This window comes from Leucopleurus acutus, assembly GCF_964270905.1.
Source record: "Leucopleurus acutus genome assembly, chromosome: 8".
Classification (NCBI taxonomy): domain Eukaryota; kingdom Metazoa; phylum Chordata; class Mammalia; order Artiodactyla; family Delphinidae; genus Leucopleurus; species Leucopleurus acutus.
Genome location: NC_139151.1, coordinates 86,202,560 through 86,224,252, shown reverse-complemented (window position 1 = coordinate 86,224,252; position 21,693 = coordinate 86,202,560). Strand labels below are relative to the sequence as shown.

Genomic DNA, 21,693 nt, shown 5'->3' with positions numbered 1-21,693 from the left:
AAGGGCAATAGGGACCCATTCAAATTTCCTCCCAGGGACCAATCCCTCTTAGCCCTGGGGGATGTCCTTAGCAGGTGGCTGTTCCCTGGCCGGTGGGGTGGAGGGAAGGCTGAAGACCAGGAAGATGGATGTGTGGCTTTTGCTAGAAGCCGTCCATAGCACACCCCAGGGGGGGTGAAAGGCTTCTAGGTGGGAACTGGGACAGTCAAATTCTTGCCGATTATTAACTGGACCCTCATTTCAGAAAGCAATGCTGTTTTTATAAATTGGAACTGACTTTAAGAAACAAAACACACACAAAAAAAAACCCAAAAAAGGAATAGAAAATTTTATGCTGAAAAAAGATCCCCAATGAAACAATCAGTAGCACATCGCATCTGTGAAGTGTCCCAGCTCCCTGTAAAGATTATGTCTCTGACAATGGTTCCTTTCCAAGGTCATGGAGTAGGTGTTACACCCCAATCTTCATGTCCACATTCTGCAGGTTCCGCCTCTCATCTGCGGCCATAAACTGGTCTGGGGTCTCTGTCGACTCCTTGTTCACCAAATGCACCATCTCCTGAGACTTGCTAGCTTCTCCGTTGAGTCCGCTGGGCTTTCTGTCCTCCATAGTGCCATTGCCATTGTTGATCACCAGCTTTTTCTTCTGCCCACACCTAATAATTTACAAAATCACGTGAGAAATGGGTGCAATGACCCAGTTATCATCGTCACTGTCACTGCCACCATCACTACAGTTGATGACAATCTGAGTATGTTTCATCCTACTGACTCTTAACAAGTGACACTTCTCAAAGTGAGGTCCTTGAACCAGCAGCAAAATTTAACAAATGTAAGTTTGTTAAAAATGCAAATTCTCAGCCCCACCCCAGACATACTGAATCAGAAAACTCGAGGAGAGGGGCCCAGGGTCTGTGGTTTAGCAAACCCTCAAGGGCTTTCTGATGTGCACTTGAGTTCGAGGATCAGTGGTCACAGCTCTGGGAAGCCAGTGCTATTATTATCCCGTTATCACAGCCAAAGAAATCTTGGGGCTCAGAAAATTCCATAACTTGCCCCAGGTTATTCAACAAATACTAAAAGAATTGGGATTCAAACCCCGGTGTGTCTGACTCCCGAGTTCTAACTCTCCTTCCACCATACTAAAGAAGGGAAATGTTTGCCTCTTTTAAACTCCAGCCGTTTCTGCAGGCTCAGAGAAACCATCAACGGAACGACTGTAAGTCATTCTGATTTGCGTATTCAGGGAAGTCCCATTACTTCCTCTCCTGGTCAACACGTTGTGGGCCTTGTCAGGGTTATTACTGCAAGTACCAAGAAGAATGAGACAACTCTTTTCTAGAAGTATAAGGCCATATTGATTTTTCTCTTAACATCGGTTAACTGCCGTATAACCCTGGATATAGGAGGTTTAACTACCTCCTAGGCAAGTTGTTCACTATTACTTTAAGATTTCTCAGTAACATTACTTAAGATTCAAATGCAGAAGGTCTTCTATGGAAGGGCATGACCTTGGCCTTGTTGCTGGGTCAGAGCATTGCCTTATCATATACCCAGCCTGACGCAATGCTTCCTCTTTCCTGTAACATAATCACTGCCACACATCTAGAAGTCAGATGCTGCTTAAACAAAAGCAAAGGTGCAGACCCTCACAACTGCACATGGAGCGGGGATGGGGGGAAATGGGCTAGCATTTATTGGACACCTCCTGAATGCCAGGCACTTTGCATGTAATTCCATGTAATCCTTACAATAATCTCACAAAGCAGCTGTTATTCCCATCATACAGCAGTGGAAACTGAGGTTCAGGAAGGTTTAGAAACTAGCTTGAGGGATCGAGTCAATATTCAAATCTAGGCTTTTATGAGCGAAAGCCTGGGCTCTGCCGCACTCCATTCAGGCTACTAACCATCTGGATGGAGATTTGGCAACAGTATGAAGTCGGAATTGTTCACTTTGCCACTGGATACGCGCAGTTGTACAGACAAAGCTTCTATTATTCATGATCATGGGGCATTCCCTCTGGGACTGCCAAGGCCATAAACTTTAATCCCTTGTTTGGGGAAGTTAGACATTACACATCCTGAATAGGAGGTTGATCCTGTCTCCTCTGGCATGACGCTTGATGAGGGCTTGGGGGAAGAAGGATGCTTGACTTGAGATGGTCTGTGGGGCTGGGCATATGGATGCAGTCCATATAGACAAGAGCAGGGGCTTGGAAGGCCTGGTTTGGGGACCTTAACGCTGTGTGACCTGGGGCAACTCACTTCACTTCTCTGAACCTCAGCTTTCTTATCTGTAACACCAGGCTGTTAAGAGTACCAGTGTCAAAGGATTGTGAAAGTCCCTTGAAACAGAGGCTGGCACTGGATACATAAGTCTACCACTGTTTTATTTGTTGCTCTTCTGAACAACGTGGGGTGAGGAAACCGAGGCCTTGGATAAGCACTTAGAACAGTATCTAGAACACAGTAAATGTTCAAGAAGCACTTGTTGTAATTGTTAATGTAACCAGAGCCATATGAAATGTGTTTGGTTTGTTTCTTCTGGCTACCTCCACCCACCTTGTTATATTTACTCTGAAGATGATGGAAAAGGCCAAAGGTGGACGCTGCTTATGTCTTTTCAGATTGCCAGGGGGTATCTCATATGTTCTTTGTTTTTGATAGTTTTTTGTTCAAATTCAATTTTATTGAGTGTAGTTGATTTATACAATGTTGTGTTAATTTCTGCTGTACAGCAAAGTGATTCAGTTATACATACATATATACATATACATTCTTCTTCATGTTCTTGTCCATTGTGGTTTATCACAGGATATTAAATACAATTTCCTGTGCTATAGTAGGACCTTGTTGTTTATCCATTCCATATATAATAGTTTGCATCAGATGTTTTTTGGAGAACAGGTGTCTTATTAAAGTAAATCCCGTTCACCTACCTAATGTGTACTTGAGAAGTTGGATGAAATATTGTGGGGAAGTGATTTATACTCATAAAAAATGTTTGTGCAAGGGGGTGAAGTGGGGAGTAATGTTATTACCCTAAATGAAGCTGATTTTGAAAGTGGGTAACATTCAACGTGCAGGGCTTAGGAATATTGGGCTTGGGTGTGGTCCTGACCCCATTTCCCTTTGGATTCATGGTCTCTGTTTTTTTGTCTGAGTTCTTTCAGGAGGGCAGGGTGATGCTCATAAATAACTCAGCCCAATATCTGGTGCTCCGGGCATTTCATAAGCACTTTTAAACAGCAAGTTCTAATTCTTTCATTCTTATTAGTTATAGGAATGTTAAAAGAAACATTAGAGCTGAGGGTACCTCAGAGGTGATCCAGCTAACCTCTTTTCTGAGTCCAAGAAGTCGAGCATATCACGCCAAGCTACCCCGCTAGGTATGGCCAGGAACTACACCGGATCTGCAACTTTATGACTCTAAAGGTCAGAGATTTTTACTGAACTGCCTCTGGCCTGTATCTCCTTTCCCCTTCAATCTCAGGCATTAGCTGAGGATGCACTGACGACACGATGTAGAAGATGCCAGACCGATGCCTGGCCAGGAGCGGGTGGGGTTTAGAACCCGGGTAACATATATTTAGGGCATGGGGGAGTTTATCCTGAAAGACTTGGGTGGGTGAGGAGTAACTTAACAACTGACCTTCTGTCTCTTCTACCTGACAGTCCTTAAAGATATTTAGAGATTTATTTTGCATTGTGTTGGAGCTTTGCCATTCCATCAGTAGCCACCAGCCAGATGTGTCTATTTAAATTTAAGCTAATTCAAATGAAATAAAATTGAAAATTCACTTCTTAAGTCGAACTAGCCACATTATGAGGGCTCAGTAGCCACAAGTGATTAGTGGTTGTGTATTAGCACAAATGTGGAACACTTCCGTCATCACAGAAAGTTATACTGGACAGCTCTGCTGTAGAGGGCAGGAGACTGGGTGAGCAGAGATTACAGTGGGCTACACTGCTACAGCTTTATGATGGAACTCACGGATCACTTCCTCGTGGAAGCTCTTGTTTAACTCTCTCACCTCCGCTTCGGCAATTAATGCTTTTCCACTTTTATCTTTTAACTGTAATTAACATAACAGGGCCTGGCCCAGAGAATGTTCTCAATAAACATTAGCTGACTCAAATTCAACAGGCCAATAGTGTCACGAAAGCTCAAGATTCTTGCAGAGAAGGGATGGTACCCTTTTCGTTGTCATGTCTTCCTCTTCTCTGCAGTGTTGACTGTCGTAGCCACCCCTCAAAAGAGGTTTGCTGAATAAATGAATGGCTGCTGTAGGCTTCTTATCTTCAACCAAACTTTCTTTGATGAAAATAGGATTCTGTATCCCTCTATAATGCAACGCGCAAAGCAGAAAGGCCTCCGCCTTTTAAGAGGATTAGAAATGGGCCGGCGGCTTTAGAAACACACTGCACACTCAGGGGCCCGTGCAGCTGTTAACCACCCTTTAGCTACGTGGCAAATCTGTTTTTGATTATCAAATCAGGACATAGTAATTTACAGCATCCAAGCAGCTACTTTCCCTGTGAGACACTTGCTGTGCCAGCTCCTGTGTGTCCCTGTTTGCCTGTTGCCAGGGTGACCACTGGTCTTGGCAGGAGGGGGAGGAAAGCAAGGGGGCCCGTTTTTGCTGCAGACATGATGAGAAGCGACACAGGAGCTAACCAGCTACACTGCAGGGACTCCAGCTGCTCTGGGGACAACTGAGATGCTTCTCCAAGTTCTCCCCCACGCTGCGAGCATCTGAGGCCAGCGTTTCTATGGTGACGTGCACAAAGCTTATGGACTGTATATGTGAGCAGAAGTGGTGCCTTCTAGGGCCTGGAACAAAAGGATTGATTTCTGACAATAGGAAATTCATATTTAATTGAGCAAAAGTCATCTAGGAGAAAACACAGAGGCCGAGGGAAAGTATAAAGACTCTTTGTAAGGGCTCCCTCAAATTGCATTATTTAAATTCAACTAAAAAAAAAAAATCTCTTTCCATTTAGTCATGGGAGACTTCTAGGAGGTCTTTCAGATTTATTTTCCTAGTTTTTGTTCCTTATACAATTGGCTATCATGACTAATTTTTATTTTATTATGCCCTCAAAGGTACAGATAGCAACACAGCTATTCAACTTTAAAAGCACTTTCTTTAACTTGTACCAGTGTAAAACGACATTATTTGATTTCCTCCGATGAGTATGGGCTGTAACACGGCAATGAAATGAGCTGTTTCTTGCTTTCCAAAAGCCAACAAGAAAGATTCTAGAATTTTCTCCAGGTCTTTCCCCAAATGGAGGGGCATTTTCTGGCCTGTTAGATGATCTAGTGATACACTCAATGTGGTCCCACTTGGATGTAAGATTCTTTTGCCTTATAAGAAGGAACCTCAAGGCATGTTTACCAAAGGTTAAATGTTCCCCTGCATTTGCTTGGAGAGAAATCGTGGCTCTTCAGAGCATGTTGAACAGGAAATTTAGAATTACACTTCCGGAATACCCCCGTGAAAGCTCATTTCCTCTGATGCTAGAATTACTGTTCTCCTTCGCTTCATTTCAGGTAGCATTATTTCTAGAGCCTGGTCACAGCTCCATCAGGTATATGCATTGTGGATGTTCCAAAACGATAGGCCTTGGTTGAGGCAGGAGAGAGGGGACGTTTGACAGTATGAAAACAGCCCACATGCCAGTTCTAGGGAGCTGTCGTTTTTCAGACTTCCCTAAGGAAAGTTTTTTATTGTCTCATACACCTCAGTCTCAGGGAACTCTACCTAGGCCGTAACCTGAATCCTTTCAATGACAGCTTCCAGAAAGCAGAAAATACTGTCATTCCAAAAAAAAAAAAAAAAAAAAACCCAGCAAATAAAAACACAAACCCGATACCTGCTTTAGGTAAGGGTTCTAGAACTTTCTAGGGGCCTCAGACAGGCTAAAGGGCCAACCCCTGAAACTCTATACAGCGTTTTTGTGCACTATGCACTCACAATAAATATGTGTTTAATGAATCAATGAATGAGTATATCTTTTATGTCTTCCTGGTGAGATATTGCACAACTTTCAGCACATCGAGTCTCCATGGGCTTAACCCCCCCAAAATTAAGAACCACAGAAAAGTCAACCACTATTGAAAAGCAGATGTCCAAATAGTCACAGTCTCCTTTCTCTAAGGAGTATGCCAGAGCAGAGCTTCTTAAACTGTACTGTCCACATGAATACCTCAGGTCTTATCAAAACACAGACTCTGATACGGGAGGTCTGGGGTAGGGCATCTCATGCTGCCTTTCTAACAAGCTTCCAGGGTGCGGAGGCTGCTGGTTCCAGGGGCTACACTCTGAGTAGCAAGGACATATCACCTAAGGCTTTTCAGTTTTAGATTAAAGTATGGTTGACTTACAATATTCTATTAGTCCCAGGTATACAACCTACTAATTCGATATTTTTATAGATTGTACTCCATATAAGTTAATATAAAATATTGGCTATATTCCAAGTGTTGTACAATATATCCTTGTAGCTTATCTGTTTTATACTTAGTAGTTATACAGCCCAAGTTTAAACGATGCCCCTTTCAAAGATGAAGGCCCTGAAGAGCATCCCCTTACCTTCTCCTACTGTTGACAGCAATGCAAACTGCAAGAATCAAAGCCAGGGCCAGGAGAGATGCCAAGATGATCAGCCACTCTGGTGGGAAGCAAAAGATATCCATGAACTTGGGAAATAAGCTTGTGAAAACAGAAATGCACTTTACAAATTGACCTGGTCCAAAAAAGAATTACAGTCAGCTCTATACATGGGTCCAAGCAAAGGTCCAGTCAACAGCCAGACAGTACTGGAAGAATTATTTTGCTGTAGGTCTTTGCCCAACAGGACTCTTGTTTTCATCCCTTATCATCAGTCAAGATTTCCAAGTCCCCCCAAGAAAAACACGTTTCCAAAAATGTGTAGAATGACCTGTGGAAACCTGTAGATGCCTTTGGTGCAATGTTATTAAATAAATTAAAGGAACATTCCTTTCCTATATGAGAGCAATCACCTTACATTTTATTAAGGAACAAAAATGGAGGCCACTAGAGGGTGGGAAAAAGGACATTCCTGTGTGTATAGGGTGGGGTCATTTGGCAAAACGTGTCAAAATCCTTCAAGATATACAGCCTTTGATCCATCATTAACACTTCTAGGAATATATAGGACCTCAGACTTAGCTATAAAGATTTTTACTACTATGCTATTTGTGATAGTAAAGTTGGAAACAACCTACTATCCAACAATTAGGGACTGGTTAAACGAATTAGGGTACATCCATTGTATTGTGTACTAAGATACAGGGGAAGAGTATTTAATGACATTGGAAAGCTGTAGCCAACCAGTTGGGAATGTAGTTTACTAAACAGTGTGTATAATTACATGTTTGTATAGCAATTAGATTGAAAAATAACAGAAAGGACATACATGAAAATGGTAACCACGGTATTTCTGGATGGTGAGGTAGCTAATAAGGGATTTATATTTTTACCCTTTTGTTTAGCTGTATTTTCAAAAATGTCTCCAAAAAGTAATGTATCACTTGTAAACCAATAAAATGTTATTTGTATGTTTTAAAACCAAGCTTTAGTAGGATTAAAATATGACTTGACAATTTGCAAGTCAATTGCAAAGTGGGCCGTATATCCACGCAATGAACTAAAGCTTAAGGAACAAGAAAAATGGGAAGAGCCATTCGCTGGCCATTCTTCTTTGGGAAGCTTGATTCTCCTCTGATTTCCTGCTCAGTACTGCCTCTGTCTGACCTCTCCCTGGTTAGGTGAGTCTGGGGAGGGAGGTAGAGTTAGGAGGTGGGGAGGCTGACAGGAAGTTACCATTTCTGTTCTTTTCCCAGGGTTCTAGCCCTGAGATGCTCCATATTCACTCTCACGAGAGCTGGGGAAAATCTTGCTGCCTGATTATAGCAAACTGCATCCCCCCCCCTCAGCCCACTCCCCCTCTCCACGTGCTCTGCTCAGATAAGCCGAGGTAAGGGGACGCGGCCCACACCACGTTCTTCCCTCTCCCCAAGGGAGGCTCAGTCTGGAGACCTCTGAAGGGCAGAGTTAAAAGAGTCATTTACAACCCTAGGAAAAGCCTTCCTTTATTGTAATCCCCCTTTACAAATGCCCAGTTCTGAGCCCAAGTGGAATAAAGAATTTGCCTCAAATGCCTTAAATCCTGATGCTCAAGGGAGCCAAGTGGCCCAGCCTTCTCACTGCACATCACACATTCTGAAACTTTCTTCCGTCTGGATCAGTAAAGACTGTCCCTCGAGAAAAAGTAGTTTGTCTTTTAGTTTTTATGCCAGAAGAATATTCTCACTCCTCCTAACATGACCCTTGTATCTCCCCATTGTCTGCAATGCAAGGGGAAATTTACACGCTTCACCCAAAACCCGGAAGTAAAGCGATAACTGGACTGGGATAGGAAAAGGATCAGGGAATGACAAGGAGTGATCACTCATTTGGGAAGGAAGCTGTAGTAACTAACATGGCTCTTCTATGGGACAGACCAGGGACAGGTCTAAATATGAGCTCAATCAATCTATGGGACCGAGATAAAAAGGAATGTTCCATCCTTTCCCACCGAGAGGCTGTGGGGCTCTCATTCACCCTTTAGCTTGAAATCAGCTTCGAGGTTAGACATGCAGGAGAATACGCTTTCTAGCTGGTCTCTGCTTCCTTTCTGGGACATTCAGAGAGACCCACTTTTAGCATTATTTTTCCTTCACAGCTCAAAACTCACCTGGAATTTGAGGTTTCCGCATAGGACCTGAGGTTGTGTTTGCCCCACGGTCCTGACTCCCACTTGAGTGCCCTAAAGAGAAAAACAACATCTCTCAACCAAAGTTTGGCACGCATAACCACGAGTTCCTTACAGAGTAGCACACAGGGCCAAGCTCTATGTGCTGCATCACTGTAAAGCTATTTATAGATTCCAGCCACAGACATTTATAATGTGTTGCATGAAAAAACACCTCCCCAGAAAAACTCGGTTTGATTAAGGCTAAGGTTTGGAAATGTTAGTTTTCTGCAAGAGCATGAGAATTCTCAGCAGCAGTACTATGCAGTGTTTAAGAGGCTGTAAGCAGGACAGCCCTGGATTCAAGCCCTACTTCTGTCTCTTGCCAGCAGCATCTGCTGGGTCAAGTCATCCCTCTCTAGGTCTCAGTTTCCTCACTCATAAAATGGGGTAATAATAGAATCCACTTCATCATCATTTTACAGAGGTTTAAAGAAGTGCACAAGAATGGTAATTGTGTGCGGTTACTGTAATAAGGAAGAACCTCTGTTTCTATTACAAGTCAATCACTAAAGGGATGCTACCTATAAGCTTAAATTATACATAATGGCCCATCTTTGGGAACCCTGCCTCCCAGGGAATGAGCATTATGGTAAAATATCTTTGTTTCACTCATAGGAAACATTCTGATCAGCCTGTGAATGACTGCAGAAAGGAAGAAATGAACACATCCCCTCCGGAGGCTGACCGGAAACCAGGAAAAGTTTGACTTTATTCCCTCCTCTTTTAGGATAAAAGAAGACTGACTTCTAACGCAGGCAAGGTCGTTCTCTGCGATACCAGTCCATCTTCTCGGTCTGCTGGCTTTCTGAATAAAGTCAGTATTCCTTGCCCCAACACCTCATCTCTTGATTTACTGGCCTGTCATGCAGCGAGCAGTACGAGCTTGCACACAGTCACATTACAATTTTCTGTTTTTAACTTAGGACCTTGCTACCCTGGACCAGCAACCTCACGTGGGAGCTTGCTGGGAATACAGTCTTAGGCCTCATCCCTAACCTCAGAATCCTCATTTTAACAAGATCCCTAGGGGATTCAAATGCTCCAGGTAGTTGAAAACAAATCTAGAAACCACGTCCAATATCTTCAATAGATAGAAATATAGGTATTAAAAAATAAGGATTTGGGGTGGGAGGGGCAATGGCCCCTTCTGTCTGTGAAAAATCACCCGAAGGAATGTGCCTGTTAATGTATTCCTGAAGCATGCGTTGCGTAGAAGACAACATTTTCTACTGCTACAAAACCAAATAAGGAGACAAATAAAGGATCTCAAACTGGAAGCAACAGGAAGTAGCACAAGATAAAGAATCCAAAAGTCAGAACGGGAGGTTCATCAAAATGATGGAGGAAGGGCTTCCCTGGTGGCGCAGTGGTTGAGAGTCCGCCTGCCAGTGCAGGGGACACAGGTTCGAGCCCTGGTCTGGGAAGATCCCACATGCCGCGGAGCAACTGGGCCCGTCAGCCACAATTACTGAGCCTGCGCGTCTGGAGCCTGTGCTCCACAGCAAGAGAGGCCGCGATAGTGAGAGGCCTGCGCACCGCGATGAAGAGCGGCCCCCACTTGCTGCAACTAGAGAAAGCCCTCGCACAGAAACGAAGACCCAACACAGCCAAAAATAAGTAAATAAACAAAATTACGGAGGAAGTACGTTTTAAAAGAAACTTCTAAGACATCTTGTGAAGGACACTCACCCAAATGAAAGTTTTGGTTTGTGTGTGTGTGTGTGTATGTGTGCATGTGTGTGTGTTGTGCTTCCTCCACTGCTTCAAAGTGAAATGTGAAAAACTCCCACTAAAATCAACTCTTTTTCCCTACCCAATAGGACCCCACTGCAGAATCCTAAAGGCTTCCAAGAAAAAAACCAAGGAAGTCTGTTGGGCTAATCAATGAATGAAGATAGCCAGGCCTTAATGGTCTTTCCTCAGAGGGTCAGACTGCAGGCCGTGCAGAGGGGACTCTGCACTTTTGATGGCTGTGGTTATGTTGGGTAGAATGGCTCCTGTTTATGCAGTGTGATGTTCTTGTTAAACTCAAAATGGAGCAAAACAAAGTCTACCAGACATCTGGCTGTCTCAGCAGGCCATTTTGACAGTGGCCTTTTACTTTACAAACCTCAGAAGGAGTCCAAGGGGCTTCCTCTAGCTGCCTCCCAGAGGCCTTGGTCATTATTGGCAGGTGTTTGCCGGTACAGGTCATGGGATACTGGCCATCTAAACTAGAGATCCTTGCCTTGAAAACCACCTAGGAGGTACACCCACTCTCACTGGTCTTTCTCTGGCTCATAGCAGCCTTTGGTATTTGAATGGGGCGCCACTAGTGGGTCACAATCCCTATTTTGATTTTCAAAACAGTGCCCCCAGCAAGGAAAGATGTGGGTGTGTGTACAACCAGATGAAGCCTCCCGTTTGAACAATACACAGCTGCACAGGAGGCAAACAAAAGAGACTGCTCCCGCCCACCTGATTCTCACTTCAAGCAAGAGCTGAAGAAGCTGGAGGAAGATGGACAAGACACAGCAGGCTGCCTCGCCTTGCGCCCTAGAGGCCTGCAAACCTAGCCCGGGTAGGGCTGGCTGGGGAAGTTCTGCAAAGAGGGATGCTTGACAATGCAGTTGGGAGGTGAGATCCAATCTAAGACATATGCACAGAGATCATTCAACTGGCTCTGACTGTGAGGAAAAAGTCTAAGACAGTGCTAATCAAATTTCAATATACATACAAACCACCTAGTGGGGGAGCGGTGGGGGAGGCCTAGTTAAAATGCAGCTCTTGATTCAGTTGGTCTGGGATGACTGGGGAGTCCGCATCTCCTGCCAGCTCTTAGGTGATGTCCCTGCTGCCGGTCCAGGGACCACACTTGGAGCGGCTGGGGTCTCTTGATTTTAAAGAGCACTTCCTTTTAGTCAGAGATCCATATATCATTTCCAAAACACTTTCAAATTCCTGATACCACACGCTCTTCACAAGAACTCTAGGAGGTAACGGAGGCCAGTGTTCTGATCTCCTTTTTACCAATAAATTGAAGCTAGGAAAGGCTAACTGCCCCACCCAAGGCCCCCAGAGAGCTTGGGACTTCTGTCTTTAATTTAGGAGCACTTCTACTAGGCCCTTATCCCTGTGCTCTTACAGCATAGGTTATTACTGAAGCCACCATGTAAATCTCCATCTTCATATTTGCTGTAATTGTGTGAATCTTCAAGCCTGGAAGTAACCCTACTCCCACTTGGGCATGAAGGGGAGGACGATAGTTCATATGGCTTACCTGGTTTGCATGGGCTCACCTGGACTGGTGACTGTCAGGGAGACCACAGTGAGACCGCACTGGCAGAACCTTTCAGTAGCCCCAGCATCAGTGGTCACAAGTCAACCTGCCTTATGGCCTACTTTTGCTGCCTGGAGTAATGTTTCTAGGGATGTGATCATTACAGTAATTACGGCAGTAATGATGGTCATTACAGGGTACTCTCTCCAGATCCGGCTTCTAGAGGCAATATGAGACCTCTGGGCTTGAAACCTGGCTCCACCACTCAGCTCACTAGTCATGTTAACTCAGCCAGGTTGCTTAGCCTCTCTGAGCCTTAGTTTCCTCATCTGTAATATTGGGATAATAATAGTACTGACATAATTAAATGAGTTAATAATAGATGAAACATATGAAATCACTGATATTTGACTGTTGACCTACAGAAATGGCAGTTTCATAGGGTCCAACCTAATACATGTAAAGTGTTTAGAACAACGCCACCAGCACACAGTAAATTCTCAATCAAGGCTAGCTATTATGCCATGTTCGGGGAGAGGAGGTTATGCTAAATGCGTTACAAGGATACATCATTTAGTCTTTAAAAGAACGCCCTGTAACAATTATTATTATCCCAATTTTATTGGTTAGGAAATCGAGTCTCAGATCCTTTAAACAAGGTCTCTCGTTAGCATGTGGAGGAGTTGGAATCAAACCCAGGCCGTTCTTTCTCCAAAACCCATGTTCTTAATCGCTCTGGTGTAATGCAATGTTAAACTGAGCACCTGCCTGAATGCTTCCTGATCCTTTCAGATGAAAGAGTTTTCTTGAAAGCAGTAGTTCTCAAAGTGGAGTCCCTGTCCCAGCAGAACCAGCATCACCAGAGAACTTATTAGAAATACAAATGCTTGGGCTCCACCCCAGACCTACCGAATCAGAAACTTTAAGGATAAGGCCCAGCAATGTAGTTTCATAAGCCCTTCCCGTGACTGTGATGCATGCAGGGAACGTATGAGAACCGCTCTGCAGGAGACACTGACTCATACTTCATTACTAATCAGCAGGTTCAATGACAATAACAATAAATGACTAAGGCAGCTCAAACTCACCAGCTGATTCGGATCCATGAGTCGTATAGGACGTCCCGCTGGGGTCATGGGATGAGTCTCGGTCTTCTGTAAGGAGCAATAAAGGGAGGTTGAGTACCGTGTGCTCAGTTACACTGCCATCTGCTTTTCCTCACGTGTGCATTTTCACACGGCCCATCCCAAAGTTTAGCCTTTTAAAGGTAGCCAAAAACAATGACACAGCAGCTTTGAATGGGTCCACGATATGAAATATTGTTCATTGCTTCATCTACTGATGAGTGGTCTAGAGCTTTAATCAAAATTTTAAAAACTGGGACAGCACAGACCTGCAAGGATGACCATAGGAAGTGGCTTTAGTAAAAATCCCCAAACTGTAACACTCTACCAAAAATATTAAGAGGTCTTGGCAAGTGTGAGGTGCGGATCTGATACTGTGTCTTTGAAATACGGACTATATGCTTTGGATCATGACAGATGGGATCGCTGGGAATGCGTGTACTCTGTGGCTTAGGGCGTGAGACATTTAAAGAGATTTCTCTGAGGCAGGAAATAGAAAAAGGTTTTGGTGTGCAATAAAGGATCTTGGGGTTGAATCATGTAAGGATTCAAAGAGAAGAAAAGTTAACTGTTTATTTAGAGAAGAAGTCTGAAAATAAGTGAAAAAGAAATGGGCAGATGATAACTGACACGTGGCTAAGGTGCACCCGGTTATTAGACTATGTTCCAAATAATATTTCCCAAAAATTAAATCTGTATTTTTAACACCAAGAGTTACTCTAATCCCATCTTCTCAAACATGCATCACCCAAAGGCTTTAGATGAGGCAAGTTTATGAACTGCTACAATCTGGACCCACAGGTCAAATCTTGGGTTCAGCCTATGGCAACTCTCGATCTTCTCCCTCCTCCCCACACATTTTTCCAAAACTCTAATGGAATCTTAAAGCAACACAACACAGGACAATAGTTCATAAAATGGCTATGGTCACCCATTATGAAAGGTTCTTATGAGGAATACACAGTAATCTGATCTTCACCATGTCCTTGTTTAGACAAGGCAGACACAGGTGACCTGTAATCGATTATGTAATTGTACGGGGGAGATAGACTGCTTTGTTCCTCGGCTGACGGTTAGAAAAACTGAAAACAGCATTTGCTGAAATGCTGAACACCAATACCCCCAATACCACCACCACCATCACCATTATCACCACCACCATCACCACCACCACAATTCCAGATGTTTTCATTTTTAACATCAAGCAAAAAGATGGAGAAAAAAATGTATGGGAGGAAATGAGCCTTATCTGAGTGCTCTGGAAGAAAACAAAGGGTGATAGATCATTTAATCCACAGAGAACCATGGAAAATCTGTCTATACCACCACAGAATGTAGAAGGAATCAGGGTATGTAAATATCAATTTTGTAGAAAGTATTTTATTTACTAACAAATAGACTATGTAATCCTTCAAGGCTACTGTAACTATTAAAATTGCCATTTAAAATTTAAATTCATTTGGGTGCATAAAGGGCTCTATTTTGCCAAAAGAAACCAGGCAGCGCTCTAAGATTCATTTCTCCAGAAGAATACTGACACTGCTGCTAGGAATTTTTAATAACTGAGGGCAGACCTATGCTGAATAAAGAACCAATGGATGCAAGGGCTTTTGTCTTGCCAATACTGTCGAGGTTAGTATGTTTTTTTAATTTATTGTTTTGGCTGCATTGGGTCTTCATTGCTGTGCGTGGGCTTTCTCTAGTTGCTGCAAGTGGGGGCTACTCTTCATTGCGGTACGCGGGCTTCTCATTGTTGTGGCTTCTCTTGCTACGGAGCACGGGCTCTACGCATGCAGACTTCAGTAGTTGTGGCTCACCAGCTCTAGAGTGCAGGCTCAGTAGTTGTGGCGCACGGGCTTAGTTGCTCTGTGGCATGTGGGATCTTCCCGGACCAGGGCTCAAACCCGTGTCCCCTGCATTGGCAGGCAGATTCTTAACCACTGCGCCACCAGGGAAGCCCGAGGTTAGTATTTTTTAAAACTGTTTTCCTTGAAGCCCTGGGATGGGCAGCCCAAGCATGTGGGCTCTAGGATAGAGGCCAAGCACGTGGCATTCTCATTCTGGGTTTTCTGTCCCACATCAAGTAACAGTATCACAGCTGTTATCTGTTTTACATGTTGGGTTCTCATAAGATTTATTCTTCTTTTGAGAGGGAGGTGGATGGGAAAAGACATAGGCTACTATATATATATACACACACATATGCTACCATATATATATATATATATATGTTTAAAATCATGAATATCTAATATCCCTTAATGGTTGAACGGTAAGAACATTTGAACAGTTGGCACCAGGAAGAGAGAGTTCAATTTTAGTTTCTTAGCCAGGGTATTTTGCAGTTTCCTTTTCTTCAGTGTTAGTTTCTTAATGCAAACAGAGAAACAAAAGTGGAAGCAGGGAGGATTGCTAGTTCCATTCCATGTGTAACTTAACTGAATAAGTCATCTTCAGTCATCTCTTTGCCATCGCAACAAGAGAAAGGGCGCCTAGTCATTAATAGTAGATTGAATCATATAGTTCTAAGTGTACAACATAGTTAGAAGAGGTTATCCATAAGCCCTTCACCAAAAGTAAAATTCACCAATCCATCACCAATAAAAGAGAATTTCAGAGCAAAGATATTAGTATATGGAAATTATTCACAAGCTGGGTAAAACCTTACTACATAGGCAGCATATATTAGTTGAATCAAATGAAATTGATACTTGACTACTTTTACTTACAAAAATATCCACTTCATAGGGTTCAACCAAATATATCCCAAGATCAGGAAGAAGACAAAGGAAAGAAATTCTGCCATAACAACCAAGTCACAAAAAATAGATGGAAATTTCACAGGCAAATGAAAACATTACCTAAAATAAATCTATTGCACTAGAATGATGATCTGTGTGAAAGCCATTCCCATGTTACAAGTCAGTCTAATCACAGCCTACACAGAAGACATTCCCTATAATATGAAAGGATGTGTTGTTTCTCCCTGTAGAGAAAGCAAACCAGATAACAAATGGCCAAATTACCTGATAAAGAAAGATCAACATTAGAAGTAGAATCTCCAACAATAGTAACTTCAGGGGACCCAGTCTTAGCAGGGGTCACTGGGATGAGGGTTCTGTATTCATTTGTGTCTGGAGAATAAGGAGTATAACCTTCCACTGAAGTAGTTGAGTCTTCAGGAAGATTTTCACCTCTTCTGCCACCTGTGCCATCATTCCTATCTGTGTGGAGGTGGAATCAATGGTAAACCCACATTTGTAAGACCACCACCAATTGTGTGCTTGTCTTCTGAACATGAGATTGCTGCAAAAGCTTTCCACGTGTTATTTGTGAACATGGAGCAAAAGACAGTGTGGTTTGTTACACTATTGAACAGGATCAATATTTTGCAATCAGTACCGCCTGGACATCATTCAACGGAAGAGATTTTGGTGATCCTAATATCTAGAAGAGACATTTGTTACATCATCTACCTGGCTTATTAACATAAGGTTTATGCCGCTAGAACTGTTACCTTGAAGTCAACTCAGGTACTAGATAATCTTGAGCTCTTACTCAATTGGACCCACCTTTGATGAAGTGGAAGAAATAAGCTAGTGAGCTGACAGGTAAAATTATGCTCCCTGCGATTGGAAGAGCAAATGCAAAGTTTCAAAGACGTTGAGGCTTTGATTATTCTTTCCTTTGCCAGAGGGCACTGCTTCTTGGTCACCAGCACCATGGATTTATGGTCCAGAGGATAAATGGCAAAATAATATTATTAATGCAAGGAAAATAGAGAGTGATATAATTCAGACCTTTCCACCAAATCATACATAAGTGATCTGTTATTTTTAAACAAAGCCACTAACTCTGGAGTTTAAGAAACCCAAACTTTAAGATTAAAAACATCTAGTTTGCATTTAATATACAATGGCTTCTAAGAGATCTACAAAGCAGAAAACTCCAAGAACCATCGCCAGCCACAGCTTCTGACCAGGGGCAAGAGCACAACAGCCAACTGAGGCACCTCCACCAAAGACACTGCAAAAGCACCCACAGTGCATTGACTTGTTTGTCAATAGCCGAAGCCACCTGGGCTTTCCAGTCCTTACTGCTAGATGTTGGAGTAGCGGTCATGGGATGGTCTTTGTCTTCTTCCAAGCCTCCACGCGATGTAGAGAAGCTCTGAGTAGCACTCTGCTCTGTTTCAATGAGGGATGAATCCAGTATTAATTTGTAGTCATGAAACAAACCCTCTGTTATCTGCTGACAGGGAGGATCTAATAACAGTGGAGTCAGATGGATAGATGCATAGGGATACCAAGGTCTGTGCACACCATTCTCCTGTGATTGATAGAAACGCGCAACAGAATTCTGCTTTGCCCCTGGTTGGCTTTGTTTTTCAGTACAATAAACAAGGTAAAATGCCAAGGTGAAATCTGGGCTAAAACTTTGCCCACCCTGGATCATCCTGGCCCAATTATAGCATTGCTTCCTGTCATTCAGGAAAATCAGAGAACACAGAGACAAAGAAAAAGGAATGTTTGAATCCCGGTGTTCCTATCAACCACCAAGAGCAGCTTAGCTGTGTGTCAAGAAGTGTGACTATAGGGAAAATAAACACGATCATAACAGGCAGTATATATGTAACCACAAAAGAGGAAGAAGTTCATCTAGAATAACTTGCTCAGGTAACTCAGATCAAATTTATACAAGGAAACACTTAAGTCTCTTCTAAAGAACATTAAATTAAGTTACCATTGTACTCACTTATTAGGTTTTTGATCTCATCTGTGGATGAGAATTCTCATCACTGCACTGAAATGCCAGGAAACGCTTGTCTGGGCAAACACAGGGTCCTCACTGATATATATCCATTTCAGGTTGAACCATTGCCCATATCTGAAATGGCTTTCATTGTTTTGAGTTAATTTCTTTTGTGTTCTTCTAAGAAAGGGACTGACCTCTGAGTTACAGGTGCAAGCACTCCATAAAGCACACCACTAAGCCGTGTCCACCACCAAGTAAATATTACTACCAGGAGAGAGACAGTCACCAAATCGCAAACCCAACATCAGAACAGAAGTCAACAGGGACATAAAGTAGGAATATGAGACCCTCCATTGTCAAGGAGCATGTTAAGGCTTATCTGCATCTCCTTTGACACTTAACACTGGGTTATTTACATTCTTGACAATTAACACGTCCTTGCTGATTTTTCCCTTTGCCTAAAAGGGCTCACACGAAAAGACTCTGCCCATTATGTGTAGCAAACAGTGAAATGAGGCCCTCTTAATTCTGGATTTCTTTCCTATTCAGTCATGAAATTATGAATGACTTTACGGTGATCTCTAGGATAGCCCTGTATCTGTGGTGGACATTAAGGCTACTAGAAGTTTAGCATTGTTTCTACCAGATGTTTAGCGATAGGAAGAGATATAGCAACTGTTCCTCTTTTGTTCCCGGGCCCTGCAACCCATGTCAATTGTCAACAACGTATTTGCTCCTCCTCTGTGGGCTGATGTGGTTTCCCTACTCACTGTGATTATCTGGCCCCAAAACATGTTTTTACAACCATTGAAAAAAGGCTACCCCTCTTCTGCCTTGATTGAAAGATGGGAATCTAAAGGAGCTGGTCAGTTAAAGCATAGAGACACCACTGTCCTAGCTGTGGTCTTAAATTTCACTGACATAACTATTCAGAAAAGGAAAATCAAGCGGAATGGAGTCTCACCTCCTTTTCCTTATGTTTCAACATAAAGTCATTGAATCTGGAAAGCACCACAGATGAAGGTATAATCAGATTTAAAGAACCATCAGGAAAATATAGAAAATGAAGACAGCTTTTATGTTCCGAGCTGAGCTGAGCCACGCAGCACTGAATGTGCTGTCCCATCACCAAGCCCAAGGCCTGCCTCGGGGCCGAGGAGAGCAAGAGCTGAAGCAGGAATACAGATCAACAGAGACCGAGTGTCATTATCCTTACGAGTTGTCACTGAAAGAGGTCCTGTCCTGTCCAAGTCTTCCACCAAACCTGTGTTTGGATCTGCAGAAGGCTGAAGCGTCGTACTATGGCTGGTGTCCACATCTGAAGGAATTAAATCAGCGTTATTGCTTGATTTCCTAACTACTATCTGAGGGTTGTTTATGGTCTAGAGACAAATTATTCTTATATTCAAACCTGTATAAGAGGAAAGAAAGCACATACTGGTTCATGTCTCCAGAATTGAAATGGATCATCATCTCTCCAAAAGAGCATCCCAAGAAGTAACTGGTTTTCATTTAAAGGCTGAGTTGTATGAAAGCTACAACTTTTGTTCTTTTTTTTGCTGAATCTGGAAGAATGCTAAATGAGCACATGATGGGTCTCCCAAGCCTTGCAGACAGATGGAAATATAACCCACGTGTGACTTGTCCCATTCTACACAAGTGATCTGACACATGGAGAAAAGACAAAGTGCACTGGTTCAGGCACCATTTTGTCATATCCCCTTGACGTGGCACAAAAGCTTTCGTTACAGCCCTTTCCCTCATTTGCTCCTCTTCCGCTTCACAAAGTGAACGTACAACTAAAACATAAAATCATCATCCCGTACTATCTAGTTGGCGGCTACAGGAACATTTTAGGGCAAGGAATAAGAAGCAATGGATGTCAGTCTTCCTATAAACGCAAGTAGGAAATGTCTTTGGAATGTAACATGTACCATGTTGAGTGGTACAGAAATTTCACTGAAATATTTATAGAAGCTGTTTCTAATAACTATCACAAATCGATTTTGCTGAAATAAGTCCTGAGTGAAATAGAGGTCACACAAACCATAAACACCATCACTATTGCTGGCTCTTGGATTCAAAGACCACCCACACTGCTGCCTCTGGGGAGATTTAATGTGCTCCAGATGACTCCGGAGGGAAACAGTGCAATATTAGGCACCCACGTCTACACTGCAGCCTTTACATATAAAAAGAAAAGAGTATCAAGATCTTTGTAGGACAAAACGTGGCTGACTCTATTATTTAATAATAATAATAGTAGTAGTAGTAGTAATAGTAATAGTAATTATTCAAAAAAGAGGAAAGGCTAACTAATCCAAATCAAAACCCCAAATGGATATTCTCCCAGAAGAAGTCCCGCCTGTTGATGGTCTCTAGACACTCTTGTTCATCTTTCCTTTAAGAGGTATCACACCGTTCCATGGTTGAAGCCAACTGTAACATTCTTAACATCATCAGTTTGACGGAAACTCATTCTGTTCATCAGTATGGAGACTTAATATTGATTCTGAAGCTCTGTTACTGGCTTGGTTTTCCACAATGGTTATCATCAGAGCCTCTAGCCACCATGTGCATAAAATGTGTAACGGGCCTGCAAGTGGTACTTCAGCCACACAACATAATGGCCCCAACCTCACCATTCTCACTCATCTTCCTTGGTGACATACGGATCCATTCACTCTGCCAAATTCATTCCTTGGCTTTCCTTCCTTTAAGCCTGTCCTTACATGTGTTTCCTTCCTAGAAAAACCTTCTCCACCTCCCTTTCTCTGACTAACCAGGGTTTTTTCCATTTTTCAAAAACCAGATCCAATCTACATTTCTCTGATGTTCTCCAAGGGGTCCTCTGAATTTCCTTTGTGTTTATTGCTAGCAATATTCATTCGACATCATTACTTATTGTATCGTACTGTTAGATCTATTTTGAAGCTAACTGTTTTCTTTTCCTGGCTAACTTTTAAGTTCCTTAAGAGCATGGACCATGAATTAAGTGTACATTGTTTGTCTCCATAAAGCATTGCACATAAAGTATTAATACAATTCTATTAGCAGATATTTAAGACGATTGTACTTTAAGGGATATATGATCACCAATATTTGGGTACAACACAGTTAGGGGGTTCTGGAGAAATGAAACCATAGAAACTGTTGGATTGATTTTGGAGATAACTTTGTTTAACTCAATACCAAGAGACATTATCATTGCATTCTGAGAACTCATTTCAGTAGTTTTGTGTCACGTATACCCTTGGGAGTTTGGACCCAAATAATATATTTAATGCTATGACTGAAAATTCATCTCCCCATATTGGTTCTTTTGGTTGATCTCGCTTTTTGGAATGTTACATTTCTGTGATCAAGACATCTTGTTAAATTAAAAATAAATAAATAAAACTTGCATAATTCTATTCATGGATATAGTAAGGATTCTTCCCAAAGATAAAACATGGATTCTTCCACTTCATAAACACTGAGAAAAGTGGGGCACCACCTGCTACCAATTCTTTCAGATTCTCTCAGGAACATTGTCATCTGGTTCTGATAAAGGAAAAATCCCTTTTAAATATAAAAATTTGTTAAATAAAAGAACAATCTTCCATTCTTGCGTAACTCCAGCTAGTATTTTCTTACTCTCTCTTGTTTAATTCTGTTTTTGAATTGCTTATAGGTAAATAAGAATGCTAATTAAGAAAACAAGGATTCCATCTTGTGTAAAAGTTGT

At 42.4% G+C, this 21,693-nt stretch overlaps 1 protein-coding gene across 4 annotated transcripts in view; it reads right to left on the bottom strand.

Annotated features, from left to right (window-relative positions):
- Positions 1-312: 312 nt before the first annotated feature.
- Positions 313-21,693, bottom strand: part of CD44 (CD44 molecule (IN blood group)) — an 86,286-nt gene continuing 64,905 nt past the window's right edge. For 2 of the 4 annotated variants that reach the window (XM_082843867.1, XM_082843864.1), the window contains 7 exons: positions 19,183-19,284; positions 17,309-17,398; positions 16,238-16,435; positions 13,176-13,241; positions 8,769-8,840; positions 6,602-6,680; positions 313-656 (listed from right to left, as the gene is read on the bottom strand). In XM_082843867.1, coding sequence (XP_082699993.1) covers positions 452-656; positions 6,602-6,680; positions 8,769-8,840; positions 13,176-13,241; positions 16,238-16,435; positions 17,309-17,398; positions 19,183-19,284 — 812 coding nt within the window. In that variant the 3' untranslated portion in view covers positions 313-451. The remainder of the gene's footprint in view (positions 657-6,601; positions 6,681-8,768; positions 8,841-13,175; positions 13,242-16,237; positions 16,436-17,308; positions 17,399-19,182; positions 19,285-21,693) is intronic. The other 2 variants (XM_082843865.1, XM_082843866.1) reach the window with 2 other exon arrangements.